The sequence below is a fragment of the Blennius ocellaris genome, assembly GCF_963422515.1.
Source record: "Blennius ocellaris genome assembly, chromosome: 4".
NCBI lineage: Eukaryota > Metazoa > Chordata > Actinopteri > Blenniiformes > Blenniidae > Blennius > Blennius ocellaris.
In genome coordinates this window covers 26,022,123-26,049,665 of record NC_137653.1, presented here as the reverse complement: position 1 = coordinate 26,049,665, position 27,543 = coordinate 26,022,123, and the positions used below count along the sequence as shown (strand labels likewise).

The 27,543-nt window shown below is 50.4% G+C and overlaps 2 protein-coding genes across 2 annotated transcripts in view; both read left to right on the top strand.

Annotated features, from left to right (window-relative positions):
- Positions 1–27,543, top strand: part of LOC308129221 (protein-glutamine gamma-glutamyltransferase E-like) — a 62,857-nt gene that overhangs the window by 18,538 nt on the left and 16,776 nt on the right. The gene's annotated exons all lie outside the window — the stretch shown is intronic.
- Positions 3,709–22,476, top strand: LOC308129220 (protein-glutamine gamma-glutamyltransferase E-like). The gene is made up of 15 exons (XM_080495063.1): positions 3,709–3,845; positions 10,010–10,180; positions 11,215–11,469; positions 11,612–11,730; positions 11,811–11,939; positions 12,124–12,301; positions 12,425–12,560; positions 12,892–13,001; positions 18,055–18,170; positions 18,295–18,427; positions 18,918–19,090; positions 19,168–19,342; positions 19,456–19,619; positions 20,193–20,326; positions 20,997–22,476. The coding sequence occupies exons 1-15, from the start codon at positions 3,821–3,823 to the stop codon at positions 21,142–21,144; spliced, it is 2,166 nt and encodes a 721-aa protein (XP_080351189.1). The 5' UTR covers positions 3,709–3,820; the 3' UTR covers positions 21,145–22,476.

Sequence of the window (27,543 nt, the reverse complement as noted above, 5' to 3'; positions counted from 1 at the left end):
GCTCGGCCCGCAGGCTTAACTCCTGTCAGGCGCGCTTGTCCCTCTTCCTCAGTAGGTTCAATTACACTCTGTCCTTCCGACCTGGATCCCAGAACATCAAACCCGATGCCCTGTCTCGGCTCCACTCCAGACCTCATCCCGCCGTCCTGCATCCTGGGTGCCGCCGCCTGGGACATTGAGGTACCGTCCGGGAGGCTCAGGGGGCAGACCCGGATCCTGGCACCGGTCCGCCGGACCGCATCCACATTCCAAACTCCGTGCGCTCCCAGGTTCTTCAGTGGGGGCACAACTCCAAACTCACCAGCGACATTTCTGGTGGCCTGGCATGGCCCGGGAGGTCCGGGAGTTCGTTGCAGCATGTTCCACCTGTGCCCGCAGTAAGTCCTCCCATCAGCCTCCGTCAGGTCTCCTGCGTCCACTGCCAATTCCCAGCCGGCCCTGGTCCCACTTCGTCACCGGGCTCCCCCCTTCAGATGGGAACACCAGCATCCTGACCGATGCGTGGACTGTTTTTCGAAGTCCATACACTACGTCCCTCTCCTGAAGTTGCCGACGGCCCGGGAGACGGCTGACCTCCTGGTTCTCCATTGGTTCAGGCTCCATGGAATTCCCATGGATGTTGTGTCCGACCGGGGACCTCAATTCGCCTCCCGGATGTGGCAGGTGATCTGCTCGGCCCTGGGGGCCACGACCAGTCTCTCCTCTGGATATCATCCACAGACCAACGGCCAGACGGAGCGGGCAAACCAGAACCTCGAGGCAGCTCTCCGGTGCATGGCTGCCCTTCATCCTGGAGCTCCCACCTTCCATGGATCGAATACGCCCACAACTCCCTCACCTGCACAGCCACTGGAATGTCGCCGTTCATGGTATGTCACAGTTTTCAACCTCCCCTGTTCCCAGATCAGGAGCTCGACGTGGCTGTCCCTATGGTCAATGACCACCTACATCGGGTCCGGTAGGTATGGAGATCGGCCAGGGCAGCGCTCTCCAGATCCGCGGAGTCCAACCAATGACTCGCAGACCATCACCGCACTCCTGCTCCTGACTACAGACCCGGGCAGATGGCATGGGTGTCCTCCCGAGACCTTCCCCTCCAGGTCGAGTCGCCGAAGCCGGACTCCCCGCTACAGCGGCCCATTACCGGTCGCCAAGGTGATCAACCCCACGGCTGTCCGCCTCCAGCTCCCCGACTCCCTCAAGGTACACCCTACGTTTCATGCCTCTCTCCTCAAACCAGTCTCCTCCAGCCCCCTGTGTCCTCCTGCTGACCCTCCACCACCCCCTCGGATCATTGACGACCATCCTGCCTTCACCGTGTCCAAGATCCTGGATGTGCGGCCCCGGGGTAGGGGTTTCCAATATCTGGTGGACTGGGAGGGGTACGGTCCAGAGGAGCAGTCCGGGCTTCCCCGTCGGCTCATCCTGGACGAGACGTTCATCTCTGACTTCTACGCCGAGCACCCAGACAAGCCGGGTAGGCCGCCAGGTGGAGACTGTTGAGGGGGGGGGGGGCTGCAGTGAGGCGGGTCTGGTGCCAAAAGATTGTGTCTCTGTTCAGAGTCACCAGCTCCTCTCTTGCGCTCCACGACTCCCTGCTTCAAGCATCCTTGGCCACCCCGCCTTGCTGTACAGCGCGCCTCCCTGCTGCAGTCTCCTCGCCTGCGCACTCTGCATCCCAGAGTCTCCGTTCCCTCATCTGCCAGGTCTTGCAATAGAAATAAATTATTGCTAATTGTACCTGCTCTGCCTCCTGGTCTGCATTTGGGTTTCAGAAACTCCACGCACCAGCTCTCAGCCGTAACATCGTCACTATTTCACTAAACTCCTGTTTACTGCAGGAATTGACTGCGTCACATATGATTGCTCCTCCCAACATTATTAACAGCACTTTATGGGTTAATGTCATTGTCACGGCTGGGAGCCGGTGCGTGGAGCTGGAACCCAAAAGCAGAACTCAAAGCAGAGAATTGGGTGCAAATGTCAGTTTTATTGCGCAAACAGGGAAAGGGGAGCTGGAACGGTGAGGGAACCCGGGGGAACTCTCGGGGGCTTCTTGGAACCGGGACGGGACCCGGGGAATCTCTGGGGGGCTTCTTGGAACCGGGACGGGACCCGGGGAATCTCTGGGGGGCTTCTTGGAACCGGGACGGGACCCGGGGAATCTCTGGGGGGGGGCTTCTTGGAACCGGGACGGGACCCGGGGAATCTCTGGGGGTCTTCTTGGAACCGGGACGGGACCAGGGGAATCTCTGGGGGGGCTTCTTGGAACCGGGATGGGACCCGGGGAATCTCTGGGGGGCTTCTTGGAACCGGGACGGGACCCGGGGAATCTCTGGGGGGGCTTTTTGGAACCGGGACGGGACCCGGGGAATCTCTGGGGGGGCTTTTTGGAACCGGGACGGGACCCGGGGAATCTCTGGGGGGGCTTTTTGGAACCGGGACGGGACCCGGGGAATCTCTGGCGTCTGGAAACAGGAACGGGGACCACCCCGGGGAGGGCACTCACTCCCCGGGGAGGACAACACCGACTTACCTGCGGCAGCAGCCAACAGGAGGACCAGGCAGCACGGACTGGAGACCAAGAATCCTCTGGCCCCGAACCCACCTCACTGCAGGGCTTAAGAGCTTGGAGCAATCAATTGCTTGATTGCCTGCAGGAGCGTCAATCAGGGCGGGTCCGGAGCTGGAGCGAGGCGTGGATCCTAACAGTCATTTCTTTAAATTGACCTGAAGTTCCATTTACACAGCGACGGTGCAAGTGAGAATGCATTGTTTTTGCATTTTGCGTTTGAGAAAATTCACGTTGAAAACGGCGTCCAGACGCCCAACAATACTTTTACGTTTTCACTTGTAAACGCGGCCCAGAAGTCATGAGTTCACTGAGTACCTAATGAAGCGGTAGAATATGGTGTGTGTGAGTGTTCATAGATTTGTCGAGACATGCGCTGCATTCTTTATGGGTTTTGCTCTTCCCTCCAACCTGTAAAGGTGTCACCTCACCTGCCCCGCCCAGTGAGTGGGTGTGTGTTTATGGATTTCACGCCTTTTCCTGAGAATGAAGTCCAAGTTTGATTACCTTCAGGCTCAACCTGTTCCTGTAACATCATGTTTGAAATCTCGGTTAAGGCTGCACCTTCCAGTCTAAGCTGAGGGCAAAGGAGACCCTGGTTTAGGTCCATTATGGTCAGTTGAAGTACTAAATCACTATTTGAAAGAGAGAACATAACAACCCAGATCTCAGTATATTTGATAGTTGAGTTAATTACACACTAATGAACTTCATTATAGACACAAATATCAGTATAAACATCGTTACCAAGCAAAATGATTAAAAAACAATGTTTTAAACCACCTAGTGGCAGAATCCAGTGTATTAGGTGTGATGAGTAAAGTGGAACATGCTCTAAAATTGTTTAAGTAGCTCGGAAACGATTCTGACAGTACCCACAAATAAATATCATTATAGATGCCGATATCGATACAAACACACCTCTGCCAATCAAAATATAAGAAATAAGAAAGAATACCTTCAACAAACTGCTGTTTTCTGCATCAAAAAGTCATTAAAAAGCAAAGTTTCTTTTTACTCGGTTCAACTATCACATTTTTGAGCGACGCTCACTGGATTGAAGGGAAAGAACTCAGCGGTTGTGAAGGGGCCAGTGAGGAAAGGGTTAACCGATGCGTTCCTGTGGCTGGGTTGGGCGTGACAGGACTTTTCAAAGGTGATCGGCCTGCTGGAGCCGCCTGACAGTGAAGCTGGGAGCCGGTCGGACACACTGCTTCTCCCCCCACCTGAGACACCAAACCTGCCAGCATGGAGACGGAGCCCAAACCCACCTGTGAGTACCAAACACCTGAACACCAGGTGTGACCGCTTCACCTGTATCAACCGAAGCTCCAGGTCTGAATGAAGGAGCCAAACTCACTCGTTCTCTCATTTCTTGTTTTCCTGCACAATTTGTTTTATTTAGTTTTTTCTTAAACGTTGTTCTTTAAGGATGTTTGTTTTATTTTGAGAGTGAAAAGCTAATCCAGGTCAGTGTGACATCACATGGTCCCAGTGGCTTTTCAGGTTTCTCCTCCATGTACTTCAAAAGCTGCTTCCAAGAGGAAAACAATGCGAATTAATAACATTTTTCATTTTTCACACGACGAGCGCAAACACCCCACGCAGAAAATCGTACATCTCTTGAAATTGTGCAGCCAAGGAAAATTACATAATAGTACGCCATTTAAGGATCGGCTTCAGAAAGAGGAAATGACCTGCGGGTTTAAACTCAACCTGCTGAGAACTGACTTTCAGATTTTAACCCACATTTTGGTTAATCTGACAGATTTGAGCATTTTGCATGTGGGAAACGTGACTCAAGCGACACACACACCAAACTTTGGGTCACATTAAATTGTGTGTAAAGCCCCGTTTCGACCGCACAAAAAGTGCATCCGCTACGGTTCGCGTTTTTCACCGCAGGAATGCGGAAACAACCGCTCCAAACCGCTCCAAAGGCGGCTGCTTTTCCGCTCCCCTATCATAGGGGTACCCAGGACCATGGAATGGGTCTGAATTTGAGGAGCGGTCTGTTGATTGGTCAGTGATTTACTACACGTCCTCAATATGTTAATATGTCGGCTGGATGAATTCTATGCGGTCAGTGTGGTCAGCTTTGCACTGGTTGTTTTTTGGGGTTTTTTCCCTTTTCTTTTCTTTGCTGCTCAACTTTAATGTTGGTGTGGGGCTTGGGACTTTGCATCGCGTTGGAGCTTTCTGTGTGCAGCCGTGGGAGCGCCGCGCACACGGGAGCCTTTAGCTTTCTGTTCAAACGCAGGAGCAGCCACTCCACTCCGGCGCTGATTGCGCTCTAGCAGCTCAGTGCCGGAACAGGAAGGCTCCGAGCTTCTCTGCATCACGTCCGCGGTCTGTCCCCGCGATGCAGCGGCACTGACCGCGGTTGAATTGAACGCTGACCGTGCACGCGGCGCTTCCACGGCCGGAGGGCGCACGCCGCGCCGTGTGTCTGTGGTTTCTGTTCAAACGCGAGGCAGAGGTGGTCAGCGTTCTGTTCAACCGTGGTCAGTGCCGCTACATCACGGGGACGGACCGCAGACGCGATGCCGAGGAGCTCGGAGCTCGGAGCTTCCGTGTTCCGGCGCGGAGCTGCTGGAGCGCGATCAGCGCCGGAGTGCAGTGGCTGCTCCTGCGTTTGCAGAAAGCTAAAGGCTCCCGTGTCGCCAGCCGGGGCGCACTCAGGTGCGGAACAAGTCGCCGGAGCGTTCTCTCTCTCAGAATCAACACGGAAGTTGCGGCTGCAGCTCTGCGGCTGCAAAATACAGCCACAACTTCTAAACAACAGTTTAGAAGTTGCCTAAACAACAAGTGCAAGTGCAAAGTGGAGGACGTAAACAACAACAGAGGATTCATAAGATCTAGATCTGCAGCCAAGCTGAGACGACTGTTGTAACGTCACAAAACTGCGGAGCTCTTAAGCCCCGCCCACTTTTTATGCTCCTCTTTGCTGTGGAAATGGGTACCGGACCTGAGCTCCGGTTTCGCTTTGCCGCGCCGCTCCGTTCCGTCCCCGCACTTTTGAGTGGTGGAAACTGGGCTTAAATGTACCTTCTTGACGCCTGTGTTGATGTGAAGGGAAATTCAAGTGCCGACATCAAACAAGCCCCAACACACCTGCAGAGCAACAGCAGCTTGTTGATGCACACACACACCCACACACACACACACACACACACAGATGCACCAGGTTGACTTTTTATTTTGGAGTAAACTTTTGCAGAAAACCAAAGTGAAGTTTCTAAACTACGAATCACCAAATATGTAACGTTTCTCAGATGATTTAAGTTTTGTTCTTCGCCGTGTGGAACAATAAAGTTTTAAATTGACTCCGAAAGCCACGACCGCAGCCAAACATATGACTCGTCCTCTCTTTAGTATTTCAATGTGTGAAAAGTTACTTAACTGCAAATTTGTGTGGGGCCTTGAACGTTTGATACGCTCCCCATCAAAGTCTTAAGACCAGCGAGGTCTGGAGCTTTAGAAGGTTTTAAGTTGAGCTTCAAGGTACAAAAGCAAGACATGAGAAAAGGAGAAAAAAAAAACAAAAAACAGAATAGACAATTTAACTGATTTGTTTTGCTTTAATGACGTCCTCCTGGCTCACCGTTGTGGCGATGAGCTGGTTCTTCTTCTGCTGGACTTCACTGCTGCATTCGTCACAATGGATCAGGATCAGGATCAAGATCAGGATCGGGATCGGGATCGGGATCAGGATCAGGATCAGGATCAGGACGCCTGCGTGGTTTAGGTCCAGCCATGTTCTGAATCCTCCTCCGGTCCACTTTCATACGGGGTCCCACAGGGCTCAATTCTAGGTCCTCCTTGCTTTTCCCACTGTGGGACAGCCAGACTCATGTCTTGTTAAAGAAGAACCATGATTCTCAATGTCTCAAATGTCTCAAGGCCGAGGGCTCCGTTCTTTTCTAGTTTCTTTTTCGTGATTCTGCGATTCAGCTGGTTTTCGTTCACGTCGTTGCCAAAGTTGTCCTGCAGTTTGTCTAAATGATGGAAGGAGCCACCACTCTGCATCAGACAAGCCCCTTCACTCTACATTTTATACATTTATTTTAAAACCCACTCGAGACTCTTGCCTTTTAATTGTATTTTTTATTATTATTATTTGTACTTTATGTTTTCATGCCTATTTACCTGCAGCACTTTATTATAGCTGTCGGGGTTGTTGTTTTCTTTATTTTTCTTCTTCTTTTCTCCTAATGACCTGATTGTGTGCAGGAGGAAACTGGTTATTAGACTTTCTGTCTAATGTTTGCTCAATGTGGCAGTCAGTTGGTTGCAGGTTCCAATCTGCAGGGCGTGCGTCTCACTCAGTAGATCGTGCAGGACTGGCGTCCGTCGTGGAGTTTGCATGTTCTCAAATAACGATTCTGTTATGAAATACTGGATATGTGACATTTCTAAAAGCGGCAGGTACAAAGAGGTAGTGTACACTGGTTAGATAACGTCAAAATACCTGCAGCAACATCAAAGTATTTATGAGGTTTTCTCAAGCACACAAAAGCCCCAGAGGAAACACACCCAGAGCGAAAACACCATCTGGGATCCCTGCTTGTCTGTCAAAACTCAAACTCACACACACTTAATAGAGAATACTGAACAGAATCAATAAAAAACATACAGGTATAGATATTTAGAGATTCTTTTCAGAATGGCCTGAAATGTGTTGCTGCCATCAAATGTATTAAAAAAAATCAATAAAGAATCAATAAATAAAACAAAAAACAAACATACAATACACACAGATATTTACAGATTATTTCCACAATGGCCTTGTACCAACTTTATTGAAATGAGTTGCTGCCATCAAATGCATAAAACAAAAAAAGAAGCAAATATCGTCCAAGTTTAAATGTCTGATGTAAAATATGTGTAAATGATATTTTTCAGCTTTGATTAACATTTAACACATGTTTCTTTTGAAAACATCGATTCATGTAAAAGCCAAACTTTGCCTTCCTGCAAAACGGAATTCTTCATGATTAAAGCGTCAGTTGATCATTTAATCGGACGATGTTTGATTACGTTAAAAATACTGGGTGAGTTTCAATCACATCTGCTTCACACAATCTGGTAATCTGCACTGTGCACGTACATCTAATACAAGTTAATGTAAGGTCATTTGCTACCTGTTTGCTGGTTCGATTCCCACAGGCGACAGGTTATCACCTCCTCGGCTTTGCATTCACACTGCAGCGTTTTGAAAATGGAACCATGTCGTAGTTAGTATGTTGGGCCACCAGTTGGTGGCACACACACACACACACGCACACGCACACGCACACGCACACACACACACACACACACACACACACACACACACACACACACACACACACACACACACACACACACACACACACACACACGCGCGCGCAGATATACAACTACATATTAACAGTGGGAGAACACAGACATTCTAGTACACATATGACCAAGTTGGATTGTTATTACGGTGACTGCCAAAATAAAAGTCCCAAGTCCCAGGGGTATGTCCTAAAGCAGTTAGTGAAAGGCCATCACGTTGGTGTGGCAGTCGGACCGCTCACTTAGTGATGTCATAGTAATGCGACGGCGTGACGTCTGGCGTAGCGGGGAAAGAACTACAAGTTTCCTAAAATGGACTACAAAAAGCACATTTGGGTTTCAGATGATTCAAAGTTGTTCGATGCAGATTATTGCTTTGGTAACTTACATGATCTGCCTCTTTTTTCCGCCAGCGTCATTTTCTGTAAACGCTGAGAAGAGCAGGTCCCTTTAACTGTTGTCACCACAAGGAATTGTGGGGCAACATGAGCTCCCCTCCTTTTATAAAAGATACATCAGCGCTATCCAAAGCTAAAGGAGGCTCTGAAGGAAGCAACAAGTCTCCTTTCCTTTGCTTATTGAGAATTCAGGCCGTTCTTATCATGGCCACTAGACAAAACACTTCCGGGGTTCAGGAAAAGTCCATGGATAAGGAGTTTGGAGGGACATTTCAGACGTACCCCAGGAGAATATGGACTGGGAGTCATGACACCACGGAGGAAACTTTGACACTGATCACTTTGCTTTTTTCACTTGAGAACGTTGTGTAGACGGGACCTCAGGCTTTCTGAGAGGAGAGGGCGGGAATTAGTCCCTCCCTCATATACTCACAGCTGGATTCAGGCTGTGGAGCCGACCGGCCTAACCGACTGCCACACATCAAACTTGTTGCGTAAGTTGGGCAAAACAGTGTTTTTTGCTTGTGACCTCATTTCAGTGGGTCTGTCAAGTTTTCACCCTTTGCTGCAGGAACACAAAGCAGACCAGTGAGGTTTCCATCCTTCTGATTCACACACGTCCTCCTTGATGTCGTAGCTCCGCCCCAGCTCTTTCTGCACTCTATGGAGGGTGTTTACACCCTGCTCCGCCTCGCCCTCACCTACTTTCTGCACCTGCTGTGCCAACTGCCCGGCGTCCAACATGCCGAGGCAGGTTCCACCCACTCCAGCTCTCTGGCTGTTTGCTTTAGCGCTACAAGAAGTGGATTTAATGATCGAGAGTCTAACCTGTAAGGCAAACTATATTCAAACTGAGTATCCAGGCTTTTGTCGTTGTTGTGTTTCTTCTTAGAGCTCATGTAGACGGCCCACCACGGCCATAGTAAAGGGTTCTTCTGTGCATGCTCAGCCGGGCCAATCAGAACAAGGTTTCCCCCATGGTGACTCCCAGTCCATATTCTCCTGGGACTTAGTACTTTTATTTCTCGAATGTCCGTGTTCTCCAATCGTGAATGTTTGTGTGTGCGTGGTTTCATTACAAAAACAACCAAGAGCACCCACTGGTGGTCTAACGTCAAAAATACACCTTTTCGGAGTTTCTTTGTGAACAGATATCGTTTTTAAAACTTCGCTGTGTAAATGTAAAATCTTCCTAAAACTAAAACTGCGAAAACAATGTGTTTTCACTTGGAACATCATTACGAGGGTGCAGAGGTTTTTTTTTTTTTTTTTTAATTCCTAATCCAACCTCACGACTGAGATTTCTTAATTTCTACGGAAAGTTCACCCTGTGTGGGTTTTCTATAAGTACCATATTTTTCACACTATAAATCCCACTTATTTTTTTTTGTTATGTAGATTAGATTCGGAAGACACTTGTATCTCAAAATGTACTTGTACATACCACCTGTGACAACTAGATGTCTCTGTATGACAACAGAAAGCTTCTATAGTGCCACGGAAAACCTACCTGATTGCTGTATTTAGCAGAGCAACAAAACATGTTGCCGAAAAAAGAAAGATTTACACAGTAGAATATAAAGTAAAAGGATCAAATGTGCAGAAGGAGAGCAGCAGAAAGAATTCAGAATGTGTGACAAGAAGGGAACACAAAGAAGTGTGGGCTAAATTCACAGACGTTGACCTTGTGTGTGTATTTTTTGTGTTTTTCTTCCAGTTTTGAAGGAAGTGTGTCTCTTCTATGGGTCCAACAACATGGCCCACCACACGGATCAAATCACCGTCACGAAGCTGATCGTCCGCCGGGGCCAGGGCTTCATCATGTCCATCAGACTCAACGGGGCCTTCAACCCCAGCGTCAACCCGCTCACCATCACGGCTCAGACCGGTCAGCTCACTTCTCAAAAACATCCGCGTTCATTGCTTCTGCACAGGTTCTAGCCAGAAAATACACGAAACTGTTTCTTTTTTACATATTTGGGCAAATGGCTTGAATCTATTTTCTTCCGTGTTTTATTCCATTGCTGTATAAAGGCAAAACGTTTCTAGAACAAAAAGGTTGTGGTGGTTGCATTGCCATTTTAATATTTCGACTTCGATACAGTTTGTGATTTAAAGAGGAAACACATGAAGCGTGATGCACGAAATTGTGGTGTTTTTCTTACTTCGGAATTTGCAGCAGCTCATTTCCAGCTTTGTTTTTTTTTGTTTTTTTTAAAGCAAACTATTTAAATAAGTTCTTCCCCTGTTGCACATCTGGGGGCAGTGTTGAGTCCACTCCTTGTTTGTTGCTAGCTACGGTGAAATGGGTCAACCCATGTTTCCTCTCATTCAGATGACTTAAGTCATTGACACCGAGGAAACTCGTCCAATAAAATACCTTCTAATGAGTCTAATTTATTTATTTATTTATTAAAAAATTTTTAATAACATTTTATAGGACATAGAGTATATATCCCATTTTTGGAGAGCAAAAAAAAAAAACCCAAGGATTTCCCAATTTGATGAGTATAAAGGTGGTTGGGCTGCTCAAGTTACGACCTTTTGTCGAGGACACTGTGATTTAAGTCTGAGGCATAAAAGCTGATGACAGTGGATGTTTTTTATTTTTTTAAATAAAAGCCAAGGTTGGAACGTCAGGCTTATAAAGAAGCCGGTTGCATAATGTATAACCAGTCAAGGTGAGTAAATATCAAAGTGGAGTCGGGTATTTAGTGGGTGAGGACTGGTAGACGTCTGGGAGAAGAAAAAAAAATACAAAGTGTGTCCTCTCTCTCCCTGGCTTGTTTCAGGTTTTAAAAAGTGTGTTGCTCCAACCAGCCAATCAGCAATCAAACCCTATACAGTGTCATTGTAAGATCATGTCAGACCACAGCTATGGTTCTATGGATGATAGACTCCCTCGGTGGCTCCATTCTCTAGGAGAACATCCGAGCGAAGACCTGGGGACCATGTCGTCCTTCAGTATCCCAGACAACGTGGGACGCACATCGTCGGCAAAGGTGGCGTGGAAGGCAGACCTCCAGAGTAACTCCCCGATAAAAAGGGGCGTCTTGACTGTCTTCATTACGCCTCCCGCCAACTGCCCCGTCGGCAAGTACAAGTTGCTCGCCAAATACAAGGGAGAGGAGGCTCATCTGGCGGACCTGGTGATCCTCTTCAACCCCTGGTCTCCTGGTAGGTTTCTCATCTCCCCGTCAAGTTATCTGTGAGCATTATTTCATCGGATCCCAGGTTAATGTGACCTGGGAGAGAAATACGGTGTCTGAGTCGCAGAGAACTCGATCCATTGAAACGATACGATTCACTCTCTTTGTAGAGGACACCGTGTATTTGGCCTTCGAGAAGAAGAAGAAAGAGTACGTGCTGAACGAACAGGGAGTGATTTATAAAGGGAGTGCCAACTACATCACGTCCATGGACTGGGACTTTGGACAGGTATGCACACAAAAGCATGCACACACACATTTAACAGGAATGGAGGACCAACTTCTCTTTTCGTTGTCTCCCGATTCCAGTTCGAGGAGGACATGGTGGACATCTGTATGACGATCTTGGACAAGAGCCTGAGCTACAAGAAAGACCCGGCTGGCGACGTCGCTAAGCGTGCCGACCCCATCCACGTGAGCCGCGTGCTCAGCGCCATGGTAGGACATATAAAGAATCCTTCTGATCTCCACCGGAACCTCAGGTTCTCTTTCTTTAAACTGTTGATATTAGGTTCTGAATTGGAGTATTCAAACAATCTGGTGAAGAAAACGGTAATCTTTCTGAACTGATGTTACGGCCTCAGTTTCACTGTGTTGGCTGAGAGTTTCCGTTTCATTCCAGGTCAATAGTCTAGAAGATCAGGGCATCGTGGAAGGAAACTGGAGTGGTTACTATGACGACGGTTTTGCACCAGGCCACTGGACTGGCAGCCATGCCATCTTGAGCAAGTGGTACAAGAGCGAGTTTAAACCGGTCAAATATGGACAGTGTCGGGTGTTCGCCGGTGTCCTGTGCTCAGGTAAGGTGCCCCTCCCCCGCTCGCACCCTGAACAACATGGAGACGGACGTTCAATCGATTGATCTACCGGCTGGCTGACTGTGTGGCGAGCGGTTGATTGATTGATTGACCGATTGCTTGCAGTGATGCGCCTGTTGGGAATCCCCAGCCGCGTGATCACCAACTTCACATCTGCGTACGACGTGGACAGTAATATGGTGGTCGATATGATCTACTCAGAAAATGGGCTGGTGGAGAGGGAGAGGAATGACTGCATCTGGTGAGAATTAAAAAGCTTTTCTTCAGTGAGAATTTAAATTGAAAGAAATATATACAGTATATGAAGAATGAAATAACTATGGTCATTGGCGCAGTCATCTTGAGTAGGATGGACTGGTAATTGTGCCATAATAACCTTTAAATTTCAACTTTAAGCAGAGTACATGTGATGAAAATGTAAAATATTTTCTGAAATGAGAAACAGCTACTACATAAACTATAATAATCTCAACATACAGTGAATTGCAATTAAACATTCTGTTGCAAAATACAGTGAAAGTACCCCAAAAACGTATAGCCATTGCATTACGTTTGTTTGTTTGTTTTTAAAGGATTAACCATGTTTGGGTGGAGGGATGGTTCAAAAGACCAGATCTGTCAAAGAAAGGCGAGTTTGATGGCTGGCAGGTTGTGGATTCAACACCTCAGGGGTACAGTGATGGTATGTTTTTTTCTTCTTCTTGGGGGTGGGAGGGGGGGGGGGGGTGGTCGGGTTGTGTTTTTTCAATATGTAAATAAATTAATTACAGATTCATGTGATCTTAATTTAATATTATGAATACATTTCCCTTCTGATAGCTAAATTTCACAAAAAATGACTAAAATGTTTAATGTACATATTGTCACGGATCACGGACAGGACCCAAGTGCAGGACTCTGGAGGCAGGCTGGGTTCAATCAAGTCCTTTATTTCATATTGACAGCACTTGACTCAATCACTGGACAGGACAGACGAGACATGGAAGACTAACAAACCAACAATGACTAAACACAGACAGGACATATATATAGGGTAGGGTGATGACTGGAAAGTGGCCACAGGTGCGGTGCTGGAGCGCCCAGACCTATGGCCCGCCCACTCTTAAAGGAGACCTCAGTCTACCTCCCGACAGTACCCCCCCTCCACGACCGGCTCCAGACGGCCCAGGCATCTCAGGATGCTGTCTGTGGAAGTCCCTGATCATTTCTGGGTCCAAGATGTCCCTAGCAGGTACCCAGGCACGTTCCTCAGGGCCATACCCCTCCCAATCCACCAGGTATTGAAAACCCCGTCCACGCCGGCGAGCTGCCAGGAGCCGCCTGACAGTAAAAACCTCCTCACCCTCTACAATACGGGGGGGAGGAGGAGCTCTTGAGGAGGGCACCAGGGGGCTTTGCCCGGCAGGTTTAACCTTCGGCACATGAAAGGTGGGGTGGACGCGAAGCGAGCGGGGCAAGCGAAGGCGGACTGCAGAGGGACCAACCAGCTTCACTATGGGATAAGGTCCAATAAACCTTGACGCCAGCTTTTTCGCGTCTGAGCGGATAGGCAGGTCCCGGGTGGAGAGTCACACACGCTGACCAACATCGTAAGTTGGTGCGGGAACCCGGCGCCGGTCTGCAAGCCTCTTGCGTTCTGAAGAACACTGCAAGAGCTTGCCTCTGGCCTTAAGCCAAGCGCGCTTGCATCACCACACCATTGCCAGAGCTGAAGGGACGCTAACCTCCGATTCCAGGGCAGGAAACAGCGGGGGTTGGTTGCCATACACACACTCAAAGGGAGACAGACCAGTGGACGAACAGGGCAGGGAATTGTGGGCGTATTCTACCCAGACCAACTGCCTGTACCACGAAGCCGGACTGTCAGAGACCAGGCAACGAAGGATGGACTCCAGCTCCTGGTTCACCCTCTCTGTTTGGCCATTTGACTCTGGGTGGTACCCGGACGAAAGGCTCACCGTAGTACCCAACAGCCTGCAAAACTCCCTCCAAAACCAAGACATGAACTGAGGCCCCCTGTCAGAGACAATGTCCCGCGGGAACCCGTGAAGGCAGAACACCTGCGTGAGCATGACCTCTGCCAGCTCGTTGGCCGATGGGAGTTTCGCTAGGGGCACGAAGTGGGCCATCTTGGAGAAACGGTCCACTACGGTGAGGATGGTGGTAAACCCTTCCGCGTCCGGGAGGCCAGTTACAAAGTCAATTGACAGGTCTGCCCATGGTCGGGTGGGTACCGGGAGCGGCTGCAGCAGGCCAGAGGGGCGAGACCGAGAGGTCTTGTTACGCGCACAGACAGGGCAAGCCCAGACATATTCACGGACTTCCCTGTTCATTGCTACCCACCAGAAGTGCTGTTTCACCACAAACATGGTGCGCTGAGTTCCTGGGTGACATGACAGCAGGTTCGTGTGGGCCCATTGAATAACACTAGATCGTACCGGGGGACACACAAACAGGCGATAGGGAGGACAACCTGGCGGCACCGTCACCCCCTCCAGAGCCCGCCGGACCTGCTCCTCAATCTCCCACGTCACCGCCCCCACCACACAGGTCGGAGGTAAAATTGGCATGGGGGAGTGAGGAGCAGGATCCGGCTCAAAGACCCGGGAAAGGGCGTCAGGCTTCACATTCTTAGACCCCGGCCGATATGAAACCACAAAGTCAAACCTGGTGAAGAACAGAGCCCACCGAGCTTGCCGAGAATTTAACCGTTTGGCCGACTTGATGTATTCGAGGTTTCTATGGTCAGTCCATACCACAAACAGGTGCTCTGCGCCCTCCAGATAGTGTCTCCACTCCTCCAGCGCAGCCTTGATGTCCAGGAGCTCCCGATTGCCAATGTCATAGTTCTGCTCTGCTGGGGTCAGCCGCCTGGAAAAAAAGGCACATGGGTGCAGCTTCCCATCCTCACTGCTGCGCTGAGAGAGCACTGCCCCGACCCCGACATCTGAAACATCCACCTCCACCACAAACTGCTGTCCCGGGTCCGGTAGAAGTTAGCAAACCCCAAAAAACGGAGCAGTTGTTTGCGGCTACCCGGGGTTGGCCAATCAGCTACAGCCCTGACCTTCTCTCTGTCCATCTCCACCCTCCCCTCTGAGATGACGTGTCCGAGAAAAGAAACTGTGGGAGCATGAAAAACACACTTCTCTGCTTTCACAAACAAGTCATTGCTCAGAAGACGCTCCAAAACATAATGAACATGACTGGCTAGATCCGACGAAAAAAATCAAAATGTCATCGAGGTACATGAACAGAAACTTATTCAATGCGTCTCTCAGCACGTCATTGACTAGACCTTGGAAAACTGCAGGAGCATTACATAACCCGAAAGGCATCACCAGATACTCGTAGTGGCCAGAAGGAGTATTAAACGCCGTCTTCCACTCGTCCCTGTGCCTAATCCGGACCAGGTGGTATGCATTGCGCAAATCCAGCTTAGTAAAAAGCTTGGCTCCCTGCAGGCGTTCAAAAGCCGAAGTCATGAGAGGTAGTGGGTAGCGGTTCGTAACGGTTACCTCATTGAGGCCCCTATAATCAATGCACGGTCGAAGGGTCTTGTCCTTCTTGGCTACAAAGAAAAACCCTGCCCCAGCAGGGGAGGATGAGGGTCTGATTATCCCAGCCTTTAAGGCAGACTCGATATAATCCTTCATGGCCTGATTCTCGGGTTGTGACAGCGAGTAAATGCAACCCTTGGGGGGAGTGGTACCTGGCAATAAGTCAATTGCACAGTCATAAGGACGATGCGGTGGCAGAGATGTTGCCTTCCCCTTATTGAACACCTCCTTTAGATCGTGGTAGCAGCTGGGAACTCGCTCGAGATCCGGATACACAGGAACCTCCACAGCTGCTACCTTAACTCCCGACACTGACCGACAATGCTCAGCACAGTCCCTTCCCCAACTCAAAATAACCCCCGACTCCCAGTCAATATGGGGCTTGTGCAACCAAGGAAGGCCCAGGATAACTGGGTAGGACGGACTTAAACCTAAATGAAATGAAATCTCCTCAACATGGGAGGGACCAAACAATAACTGAACAGAAAGAGTCTTTTTATCAATAGAAAATATTTTGCGTCCATCTAAAGCAAAAGCCTTTAAGGGCAATGATAACAGTTCAGTGGGGATATTATGTCTCTCAGCCCACTTAAGGTCCAAAAAGTTTTCATCAGCACCAGAGTCAATGAAAACATCAATGTCCAAGGTGGGTCGGCATACCTCAGTTTAGCCAGCGTGAGTCTTCTTAAAGGCGCAGTAGAGGAGTTCTTAAGACTCACCGGGTCCCTCCTTAACCCAGGTGCACCTGTCCCTTTAAGAGGACACGCTGCAGCTCTGTGTCCGTGCTGACCACAGTACAGACACAGGCCGCCGGACAGGCGCCGATGCCGCTCCTGCGTGGAGATGCTGGTGTGGCCAAGCTGCATCGGCTCCTCCGGAGGTTGTGCAGCACTCGGGACTTGCTCCTGCTGGGAGGCGGGGCGGAGAGGGGCGTGATCCTCTCGTGCGTTCCTGGGTTCTCCTCCCCGCGGGTCAGTCTGCCTCAGGCGATCATGGACCGTCAGACGATTCTCCTTCTTGACCGCCAGGGCAGTGAGGGAGTCCAAGTCGTCGGGGAGATCCACCAGGAAGAGCTGGTCACTAACCGGGCTGACCAGCCCGTAGAGGAAGGTGTCCCGCAGTGACGCACCGTTCCAGGTGCAGTCTGCGGAGAGAGTGCGGAACTCAATCGCGTAGTCGATCACCGACCTTCTGCCTTGACGCAGCGCTGCCAGCGCTCGAGCCGCCTCCCGTCCGCCGGGACGCCGATCGAAGATCTTCGACAGCGCCTCTGCGAACTCGTCCACCGAGTCACACAGCCGGGATTGGCGGTTCCACTCAGCGGTGGCCCAAGCCTCCGCTCTGCCAGACAGGTGGGAGATGATGTACGCAACCCTCGACCTCTCTGTTCGAAACGCGCCCGGCTGCATCTCGAAGTGGAGACCACACTGGACCAGGAAGGGTCGCGAATCCCCGGAGCCCCCCGAGAAGCGCGCTGGGCTTGAGAGCGGTGACGGCGGCATCACGGCGGGGGCAGCAGTAGCTGGCGGCACTGCGGCGGCAGCAGTTGCAGGTGGCACCGCAGCGGGAGCAGCAACCCGAACCTCTGGGACCGAGAGGCGAGTGATGAGCTGCTGGAGGTGACCTGTGAGTTGGTTCAGTTGAATCTCCACTGACGTGTGTCGATGTGAAAGGTCGTGAAGACCCGCCGTTAAACCAGACAACTGCTCGTCGTGTTGAGTGAGCCGGTCTCCCTGCTGACCAACTGCTCCTAGCAGCTGGTGACCAGAGTCCGCTGGGTCCATGTTGGTTGGTTTGTTCTGTCACGGATTACGGACAGGACCCAAGTGCAGGACTCTGGAGGCAGGCTGGGTTCAATCAAGTCCTTTATTTCATATTGACAGCACTTGACTCAATCACTGGACAGGACAGACGAGACATGGAAGTCTAACAAACCAATAATGACTAAACACAGACAGGACATATATATAGGGTAGGGTGATGACTGGAAAGTGGCCACAGGTGCGGTGCTGGAGCGCCCAGACCTATGGCCCGCCCACTCTTAAAGGGGACCTCAGTCTACCTCCTGACACATATCAACTAAATGGTTCTTCTAACAAAAATTCAATAAAGGTGATTTTTAACAGACTTTTGTGTTTGTTTCATGCATGTTGTTGTTTTTCTCTTGTCTTGCAGGGCTTTCACGCTGTGGCCCAGCCTCCGTCAAAGCCATCAAGCAAGGAAGGACGGATCTGAAATTTGACACCCCGTTCGTGTTTGCCGAGGTGAACGCAGACTGCATCGACTGGGTGGTGAGTGAGCAGAGCTGCAGCCTCCTGAGGCTTCACATTCTTATTTCGAGATAAAACCCGACGGGACTGCCGGACCTCAACCAGTCACTGACAGTTTCCTGCTCTGCTCTGCTCGCCTCCTCAGGTCATTGGTGAAGATGAGACTGAACGCGAGAAGATCGATTCCAACACCAAGAGAATCGGACAGAACATCTCCACCAAGGCGGTCGGATCCAAACACAGGAGAGACGTCACGGACCATTACAAGTTCAAGGAGGGTGTGTAGCATTAGGTGCTAATGGTCCAATATGTGCAATATTGTTTGACAAAATGTGGTAGATTATTACAAAATGAGTTGAAAATGTATTAAACTATTATACAGTGCACCATCATTACATGTTCAAGCATGCTGTGTGACGGCTGAAATTTACCTTCCTTCGCTAACCTCGGTATGAGACGTTGTTTACAAGACAATGAGTCACTTAAGGGATAATGAGTCCCTCTTCTCATTGTAAACAGGAGTTTAGTAGAGTAGTAGCCTTGAGATGAACAGTGCTAATGCTCATTGAACCTCTCTAGAGGCGGGTGTGGATGAATGGGAAGGTTCGGCAGTGCAGAGTAGGAAGTCGTCCTGATAGAGAATCAGGTGAAACGGTATCTGTTGATGGTTTCAGGAGATGAGATGGAGGTAGACGATCCACTCAAAGACAAAAAGAAAGGACAAAACAAAAACAGTAGCAGGGTCATGAAAATCAATCTCCTCCACAGGATCGTCAGAGGAGAGGGTTGCCTTCTGGACCGCTGTAAATAGAGACTACACCCGAGTGGATGAGTCGGCTAGTGACGAAGAAGAAAATAGTGAACCTGAAGAAGTCGATAACCCAAAGGAAACCCCGGTTGTTGAGACTCCACCACCGGAACTGACTATACGATTTGAAGAGGTACATCTCGCCAATCCCAGACTTTCTTGTTTCCTTCATTGTTCCTGTCTGGATCGTGGATGTGCTGCGTGTTTCAGGCGACGCAGCCAGTGAACGGTAAAGATGTGAGCATGATTCTGGTGCTGCACAGTGAGAGCACCGTCCCCAGAGACCTGACCATCAACATCAGCGTCCAGGCCATGAAGTACAACGGCGTGCTGTCCGGAAACATCCAGAGCGAGAAGATCTCCAAAACTCTGCTGCCTGGACAAGGTGGCTCCTCTGTTCTGTTTTGTTATGGAGAAGCACATTTGCTCCAAGCCTCCACATGCACTGAGGACGGTGAACCAACCCAACGTTGTCCTTGTTTCTGTCGTCTCTTCCAGAATTGTCCTTCCCCATCGTGGTCCCGTATTCGGTCTACCACAAGCACATGGTGAAAAGTGAGAGCATGAAGATCGACGCCGTGGTGTCGGAGAAAGACGTGCCAGACCACAAGTACCTGGCCGAGTGTGACGTGGTGCTGCTGGAACCCGAGGTCACAGTCACCGTGAGTAGATCACCACCAGAGGCCGGCCTGGATCGCTGGATTGTCACGTCTCCTCTTGACAACATGCAGGCTGCAGTTAGCACTCTGAGTCTCTCTAGTGGCGGCATCAGTAGAGCGGTCGTCTCCCAATAGGAAGCTTGCAGGTTCGATTCCCATCTCCACCTGTCCACATACCCAAGTGTCCTTGAGCAAGACACTGAACTCCTCCCATTGGAGTGACGACGCCTTGCAGCCTCCATTGGTGTGTGAACGTGTGTGTGAATGTGATCAATGATGTAAAGTGCTTTGGGGCTGCTCATGTAGTTTAAAAGGGCTATATAAGGGAAGTCCATTGTCTACCTCACGGTGACAATGTCCCGGTTTGAGGTCTTTCTGTGTGGGTTTTCTCCTGGTACTAGTCTCCTACCACAGTCCTGAAACATGTGACTAAGATCAACTGGTAAAGTATATGTGGGTCTTAGGACCCACAAGCTGGAGCTGACCCTCAGACCTCAGAGTGCGCAGGGTTTGATCAATTTTGATGAGCTGATGATTTGTGTTGACAGTAGATGTATAAAGTATGGTGTGTTTCAGGTGAATGAGGAGGTCAAGATGTTCCGCAGGGCGATGGCGGAGGTCATCTTTGAGAACCCGGTGGAGGAGATGCTGACCGACTGCGTTCTGACCGTCAGCGGGAGCGGCCTGTTGAAAGACGACTTCGAATGCAAGTGAGTGTGATTTTTAATTAACCTTTACTCCCCATTTGGGCCAAAATGGACCCATTTTGGCGTTTGACACCAGTAAAAACTAATTGGGCAATCAGCTGTTGTGTTTTCACACGGTGAGGTAAACAAGGCATGTCACCAGGTCATAGCAGATGTTTTTCCTGCTTTAGAGAAGATTCATTTGATTTTATCATGAATTTATTTATAGTAGAGATTTTCACATTGAAATCATTTCAGCACATCGTTTTCCTTTCATTTGAAAATGACGTTTGTTTGCACGGAAAACGGATGAAATGCTGATAATGATGTAGTTAGTATGATTGGCCACTAGTGGGTGCTGCTGTTTGTTTTTGTAATGAAACCACACGCAAGGAACAATGAGCTCTAAATGTTAACAGTGGGAGAACACAGACATTGTATTGGACAGACCACCAAGTTGGATTTCAAAATGAAAGCACCCAGGAGAATGCTTTCTTCTGATTGTCTCTATTGAGCATGTGCAGAACGACCAGTGGCAGCGTTTCCGCCGTTTACAAGGAGCCTGAGAATTTTTTTCAAATAATTGTGTTTTCACCAGTTTCCGCTGAGAAAAGTTGCGCGTTAATTCCACATGATGGTTTCGGGCCCGTTATCAAACTGTGCCTGAGCTGCTCCTTGTTTATGTCGCCGGCAGACTTCCAGATCTGAGTTCGGACAACCGGTTCCGTGTCAAGGTGTACTTTGTCCCCTACAAGATGGGAGAACGGAATCTCCTGGTTGACTTTGACTGCTCCGAATTCAGAGACATCAAGGCCAGCGCCGCCATCACCGTCATCGCCTGAGCGCCGCCACGTCTCACCGCACCTCCTGTTTCCTGTCTCACTTCTTTTCTTCTTCTGGGAGAGTGTAATGTGTTGATTGCCCGGCGTGTGAACGTAGGACGGCCGGAGCGGTGGGTGTGTTTTTCCCGCTGTAATGCTTTGGTGTTTTCCCAACACTGTGGATGAGAGTTCTTCTTGTACGCTGCCAGATGTGTGTGTGTGTCTTGCTGCTGCTGCTGCTTTCCAACAACACCAAACAAATGGAGCCCATAAACACTTTCTCTTTTTAAAAGTTCGACTTGGCGTGCTCTCCAATGAAGGACACAGAAAATCACGGAAAAACAGGTGCTTTCCAAGCAAACACTTCAATATGCAGCTGTGCAAGTGTTTTGGGATCCAGTTCTCCATCAACACAGTGTTTCAACTGAAAACGCATTGTTTTTTGTTTCAGAAAAGTTTTGAAAACAATGTAGTGAGCATGGTGGGCCACTAGTGGGCGCCTGTTGGTTGTTTGTGGAATGAAACAACACACACACAGGTGAACAATACGCCATGAAGAAGAACTATTTACTTCAGCTCTAGTTGTGCATGCGAGTGGAGCCGCTTCCCCGTTTCCACTAAGACGTTGTCAAAAACGTGTGTTTTCCGTTGTCACTCAAACGGACGCCCAAAACGCAATGAAAGTTTTGTTTTCACTTAAAAACGTTAGCAGTGCAGTGTGAGTTCAGCCAAAAGTCATCAAGCTACTGAAGTCGAAGTGCTTGACGAGTTAATATAACGTCCATTTAAATTGTAATATGTGGTTCTCCTTCACATGCTTCATGAGACGCCGTTCCACATTCCTGATGTGGAAGTGTGTGAGACCGCCACTCGACGTTTTACCACCTTTGAGAGAAAGTGTGATTATCAGTGTGAACCAACCACATGAGACAGTTTACATCACAGACACACACCTGCTTTATCTGCGTACATTAACCTGCAGCTTTGTCAGAGCCGTCCGCTTGTTTTCTGAGTGGGGTCGGAAACTGAAACTCCCACACTCACACACACACACACACACACACACACACACACACACACACACACACACACACACACACACACACACACACACACACACACACACACACACACACACACACACACATTTTCAAACCCAGGTTCATGTGTCTCCTAACAAGAGGTTGAATGCTGCTTATCAGTGAACTTTGTTTTAAACAACTTCTTGGAGTGTCCAGCTGAGTGGGATGATGTTAAAGTGCCTCCTAGTGGTTCAAAACAAGTCTATTTTCTCAGGTTGTTCTGTGTTTCTAAATGTTCTGGGAAAGCAAATAAAAAGCTTTATGGAGGGTCGAGGGATGCCTGTGTCTTTCTTGATAACCTGAGAATCTGAGGGATCTTTGGACTTTTTTCTATGTTTTCTATGTAAAATAGATGATTTGCCCATTTATTGGTTTCATCTAAGTCTTATTGTTGCCCAACATAGTAATACAGGACACACATACATATAAATATAAATACATGCATACATGTGGTTCCTTGTTTTTTTTTATTGTGTATAGAACTTTGAGGAAGAAAAAAAATGATTTAAAGATTTTTCAGATAGATCTCTAGAGTTCAAAAGCTCAAACTCGCTGCAGATGATTTTCTTTACCTTCTTTGTTCTCGATGTAAAAAGGTTGAAACTAAATCTTATGGAATTTTCCACATTTTCCACATATCTTATACTCACCTTTAAATCCTCAATTCGGGCGTCTTATTTTCCACCAAAGTATTGAAAGTTATCCAAACTTTCAACATATCAACCACCAACTGAAACTTTCCGATTTTATTTTGTATAGATATATCTATGTTCAAATTAAATAAAATAAATACTGCATTCCAACCAGGAAATAAAACCTACAAGTCAACGAATGATCTAAATCTATTAAAGGCACTTATAAATTCATATTTGTTATATTCTATTGACTTTTGGGGAAGTCAAAGAAAACTTTCCAACACATTTTTCCACTGAGAAATGGAAAGTATCGACCTAAACATTTTTCAAAAAGGGAATCTAAAAACAAAAGTAAAATACAGATGTGTAAATTAAGAATTGTTGTTAATTATTTTTAGTTAAACATAATTGAACTTTTTTTTTTTTAAATGGATGGTAGGGTATAGGCTGAAATGAGCCCTCTGTATATTTTTTAAATAAAATGTTTAAATAAATTGGAGCATAAGTTGGTCACCAGTTAAATGGGAAACAAGTTGATGCGAAACACCAGCGTGGCTCACCAGAGTCTCTGTTCCCTCATCTCCCAGGTCTTGCAATAGAAATAAATTATTGCTATTTGTACCTGCTCTGCCTCCTGGTCTGCATTTGGGTTCCAGACACTCCATGCACCGGCTCTCAGCCATAACAGAATCTTCTGGCCAGAAAATGAACCCAGCGGACCTCAACGCGGTGGGAGAAGCCCTCTCCTCCCAGGGGCGCTACTTGGTCGGCACGAGCGTCTGCTTCAGGAGCTCGCTGCGTCCGTTCGAGACATTCATCAGCGGTTGGTCCAGCCGACTCCTATAGACGCTCTTGTGTCAGACCCCAGCGCCACCCCCTCCCCACGGACCCTGGCAGACTCCTCTCCCAGCAAGGAGCCCTTCGTTCCCCCACCAGAACCATACGCTGAAGTGCCGCCTCGTCTTCGACCTCCAGCCCTCCAAACATCCCTCTGACCGGGCCAAGATTGCCTACACCACCAACTTCCTGCGAGGGAAGGCGGCTCGGTGGGTGACGGCACTCTGGAACCACGCCTCACCGGTTATCCAGACCTGGGCCCGCTTTACCGAGGAGCTGGAGAAGGCATTCGATCAACCGGTAAAGAAGGGGGAGGCGGCACGGTGGCTCCTCTCCTTCTCCCAGGGCACCAGGTCAGCAGCTGACTACTCAATCGAGTTCCGGATCCGGGCGCAGGAGTGTGGGTGGCACGACGAGGCTCTCCAGGGAGTCTACGCCCAGGGCCTCTCGGAGGGACTCAAGGACCAGCTGGTGACCCGGGACGAACCCTCCTCACTCGACGAACTCATTGCGCTCTCCATCCGCCTGGACAACCGACTGAGGGAGAGGCAGCAGGAGCGTGCTGCTCGCCGATCCTTCCCCGCCGGACCCTTCTCCTCCCAGCCGACTCCCAGGTCCTCGTCTTTCCCGCCGGGTCCTGGAGCGTACAACGAGTCAGCAGATGTCGAGTCCTCAGATGAGTCGAAGCAGCTGGGCTGGACCCGTCTGGACCCCCGAGAACGACGCCGGCACCTCCAGAACCAGCTATGTCTCTATTGTGGTGAAGCCGGACATCTTCGGGACTCCTGCCCGAGTCTACCCAAAAGGTGCGGCTCATCAGTGACTGGGAACCCTCTGACGAGCCATACTTCCAGTATCCCGAGTTCCCCTGCCCGGATGAAGGTGCCCGCCAGCCTCCACTGGGATCAGCACTCTGCAACCCTTCCAGCCCTGGTGGACTCAGGAGCCGACGACAACTTCGTGGATGCAGGGGTGGCAGCCCAGCTTGGACTGCCGCTGAAGCTCCTGCCTTCTCCCCAGAGTGTCAACGCCCTGGATGGTCGGCTGATTGCCCGGGTTACTCACCACACAACAGCTCTAACCCTGGTCATCTCTGGGAACCACAGAGAGACTCTCCAGCTGCTGGTGATCCCTTCTCCGATCACGCTCCTCGTCCTGGGTTACCCTTGGTTGGACCAGCACAACCCACACCTCAACTGGAGGAACTCGTCAATCATCGGGTGGAGCCTCCAGTGTCACTCCCAGTGCCTCCGGTCCGCCAAGTCCATCTCCGATTCCCGTTCTCCGGCTCCGGCTCCTCCTGATCTGACTGCGGTTCCCTCGGAGTATCATGAGCTGGCACCAATTTTCAGTAAGGACCTCGCTCAAACTCTCCCTCCTCACCGGCCCTATGATTGCTCCATCAACCTGCTTCCAGGGGCTCCGCTGCCGGCGGTGCGCCTCTATAACATCTCACGTCCCGAGAAGGAGGCGATGGAGACCTACATACAGGAGTCATTTTCCACTCATCATCTGGACGGACCATAAAAACCTGGAGTACCTTCGCTCGGCCCGCAGGCTTAACTCCTGTCAGGCGCGCTTGTCCCTCTTCCTCAGTAGGTTCAATTACACTCTGTCCTTCCGACCTGGATCCCAGAACATCAAACCCGATGCCCTGTCTCGGCTCCACTCCAGACCTCATCCCGCCGTCCTGCATCCTGGGTGCCGCCGCCTGGGACATTGAGGTACCGTCCGGGAGGCTCAGGGGCAGACCCGGATCCTGGCACCGGTCCGCCGGACCGCATCCACGTTCCAAACTCCGTGCGCTCCCAGGTTCTTCAGTGGGGGCACAACTCCAAACTCACCAGCGACATTTCTGGTGGCCTGGCATGGCCCGGGAGGTCCGGGAGTTCGTTGCAGCATGTTCCACCTGTGCCCGCAGTAAGTCCTCCCATCAGCCTCCGTCAGGTCTCCTGCGTCCACTGCCAATTCCCAGCCGGCCCTGGTCCCACTTCGTCACCGGGCTCCCCCCTTCAGATGGGAACACCAGCATCCTGACCGATGCGTGGACTGTTTTTCGAAGTCCATACACTACGTCCCTCTCCTGAAGTTGCCGACGGCCCGGGAGACGGCTGACCTCCTGGTTCTCCATTGGTTCAGGCTCCATGGAATTCCCATGGATGTTGTGTCCGACCGGGGACCTCAATTCGCCTCCCGGATGTGGCAGGTGTTCTGCTCGGCCCTGGGGGCCACGACCAGTCTCTCCTCTGGATATCATCCACAGACCAACGGCCAGACGGAGCGGGCAAACCAGAACCTCGAGGCAGCTCTCCGGTGCATGGCTGCCCTTCATCCTGGAGCTCCCACCTTCCATGGATCGAATACGCCCACAACTCCCTCACCTGCACAGCCACTGGAATGTCGCCGTTCATGGTATGTCACAGTTTTCAACCTCCCCTGTTCCCAGATCAGGAGCTCGACGTGGCTGTCCCTATGGTCAATGACCACCTACATCGGGTCCGGTAGGTATGGAGATCGGCCAGGGCAGCGCTCTCCAGATCCGCGGAGTCCAACCAATGACTCGCAGACCATCACCGCACTCCTGCTCCTGACTACAGACCCGGGCAGATGGTATGGGTGTCCTCCCGAGACCTTCCCCTCCAGGTCGAGTCGCCGAAGCCAGACTCCCCGCTACAGCGGCCCATTACCGGTCGCCAAGGTGATCAACCCCACGGCTGTCCGCCTCCAGCTCCCCGACTCCCTCAAGGTACACCCTACGTTTCATGCCTCTCTCCTCAAACCAGTCTCCTCCAGCCCCCTGTGTCCTCCTGCTGACCCTCCACCACCCCCTCGGATCATTGACGACCATCCTGCCTTCACCGTGTCCAAGATCCTGGATGTGCGGCCCCGGGGTAGGGGTTTCCAATATCTGGTGGACTGGGAGGGGTACGGTCCAGAGGAGCAGTCCGGGCTTCCCCGTCGGCTCATCCTGGACGAGACGTTCATCTCTGACTTCTACGCCGAGCACCCAGACAAGCCGGGTAGGCCGCCAGGTGGAGACTGTTGAGGGGGGGGGGGCTGCAGTGAGGCGGGTCTGGTGCCAAAAGATTGTGTCTCTGTTCAGAGTCACCAGCTCCTCTCTTGCGCTCCACGACTCCCTGCTTCAAGCATCCTTGGCCACCCCGCCTTGCTGTACAGCGCGCCTCCCTGCTGCAGTCTCCTCGCCTGCGCACTCTGCATCCCAGAGTCTCCGTTCCCTCATCTGCCAGGTCTTGCAATAGAAATAAATTATTGCTAATTGTACCTGCTCTGCCTCCTGGTCTGCATTTGGGTTTCAGAAACTCCACGCACCAGCTCTCAGCCGTAACATCGTCACTATTTCACTAAACTCCTGTTTACTGCAGGAATTGACTGCGTCACATATGATTGCTCCTCCCAACATTATTAACAGCACTTTATGGGTTAATGTCATTGTCACGGCTGGGAGCCGGTGCGTGGAGCTGGAACCCAAAAGCAGAACTCAAAGCAGAGAATTGGGTGCAAATGTCAGTTTTATTGCGCAAACAGGGAAAGGGGAGCTGGAACGGTGACGGAACCCGGGGGAACTCTCGGGGGCTTCTTGGAACCGGGACGGGACCCGGGGAATCTCTGGGGGGCTTCTTGGAACCGGGACGGGACCCGGGGAATCTCTGGGGGGCTTCTTGGAACCGGGACGGGACCCGGGGGGACTCTGGGGGGCTTCTTGGAACTGGGACGGGACCCGGGGGGACTTCTTGGAACCGGGACGGGACCCGGGGGGGCTTCTTGGAACCGGGACGGGACCCGGGGGGGCTACTTGGAACCGGGACGGGACCCGGGGAATCTCTGGGGGGGGGCTTCTTGGAACC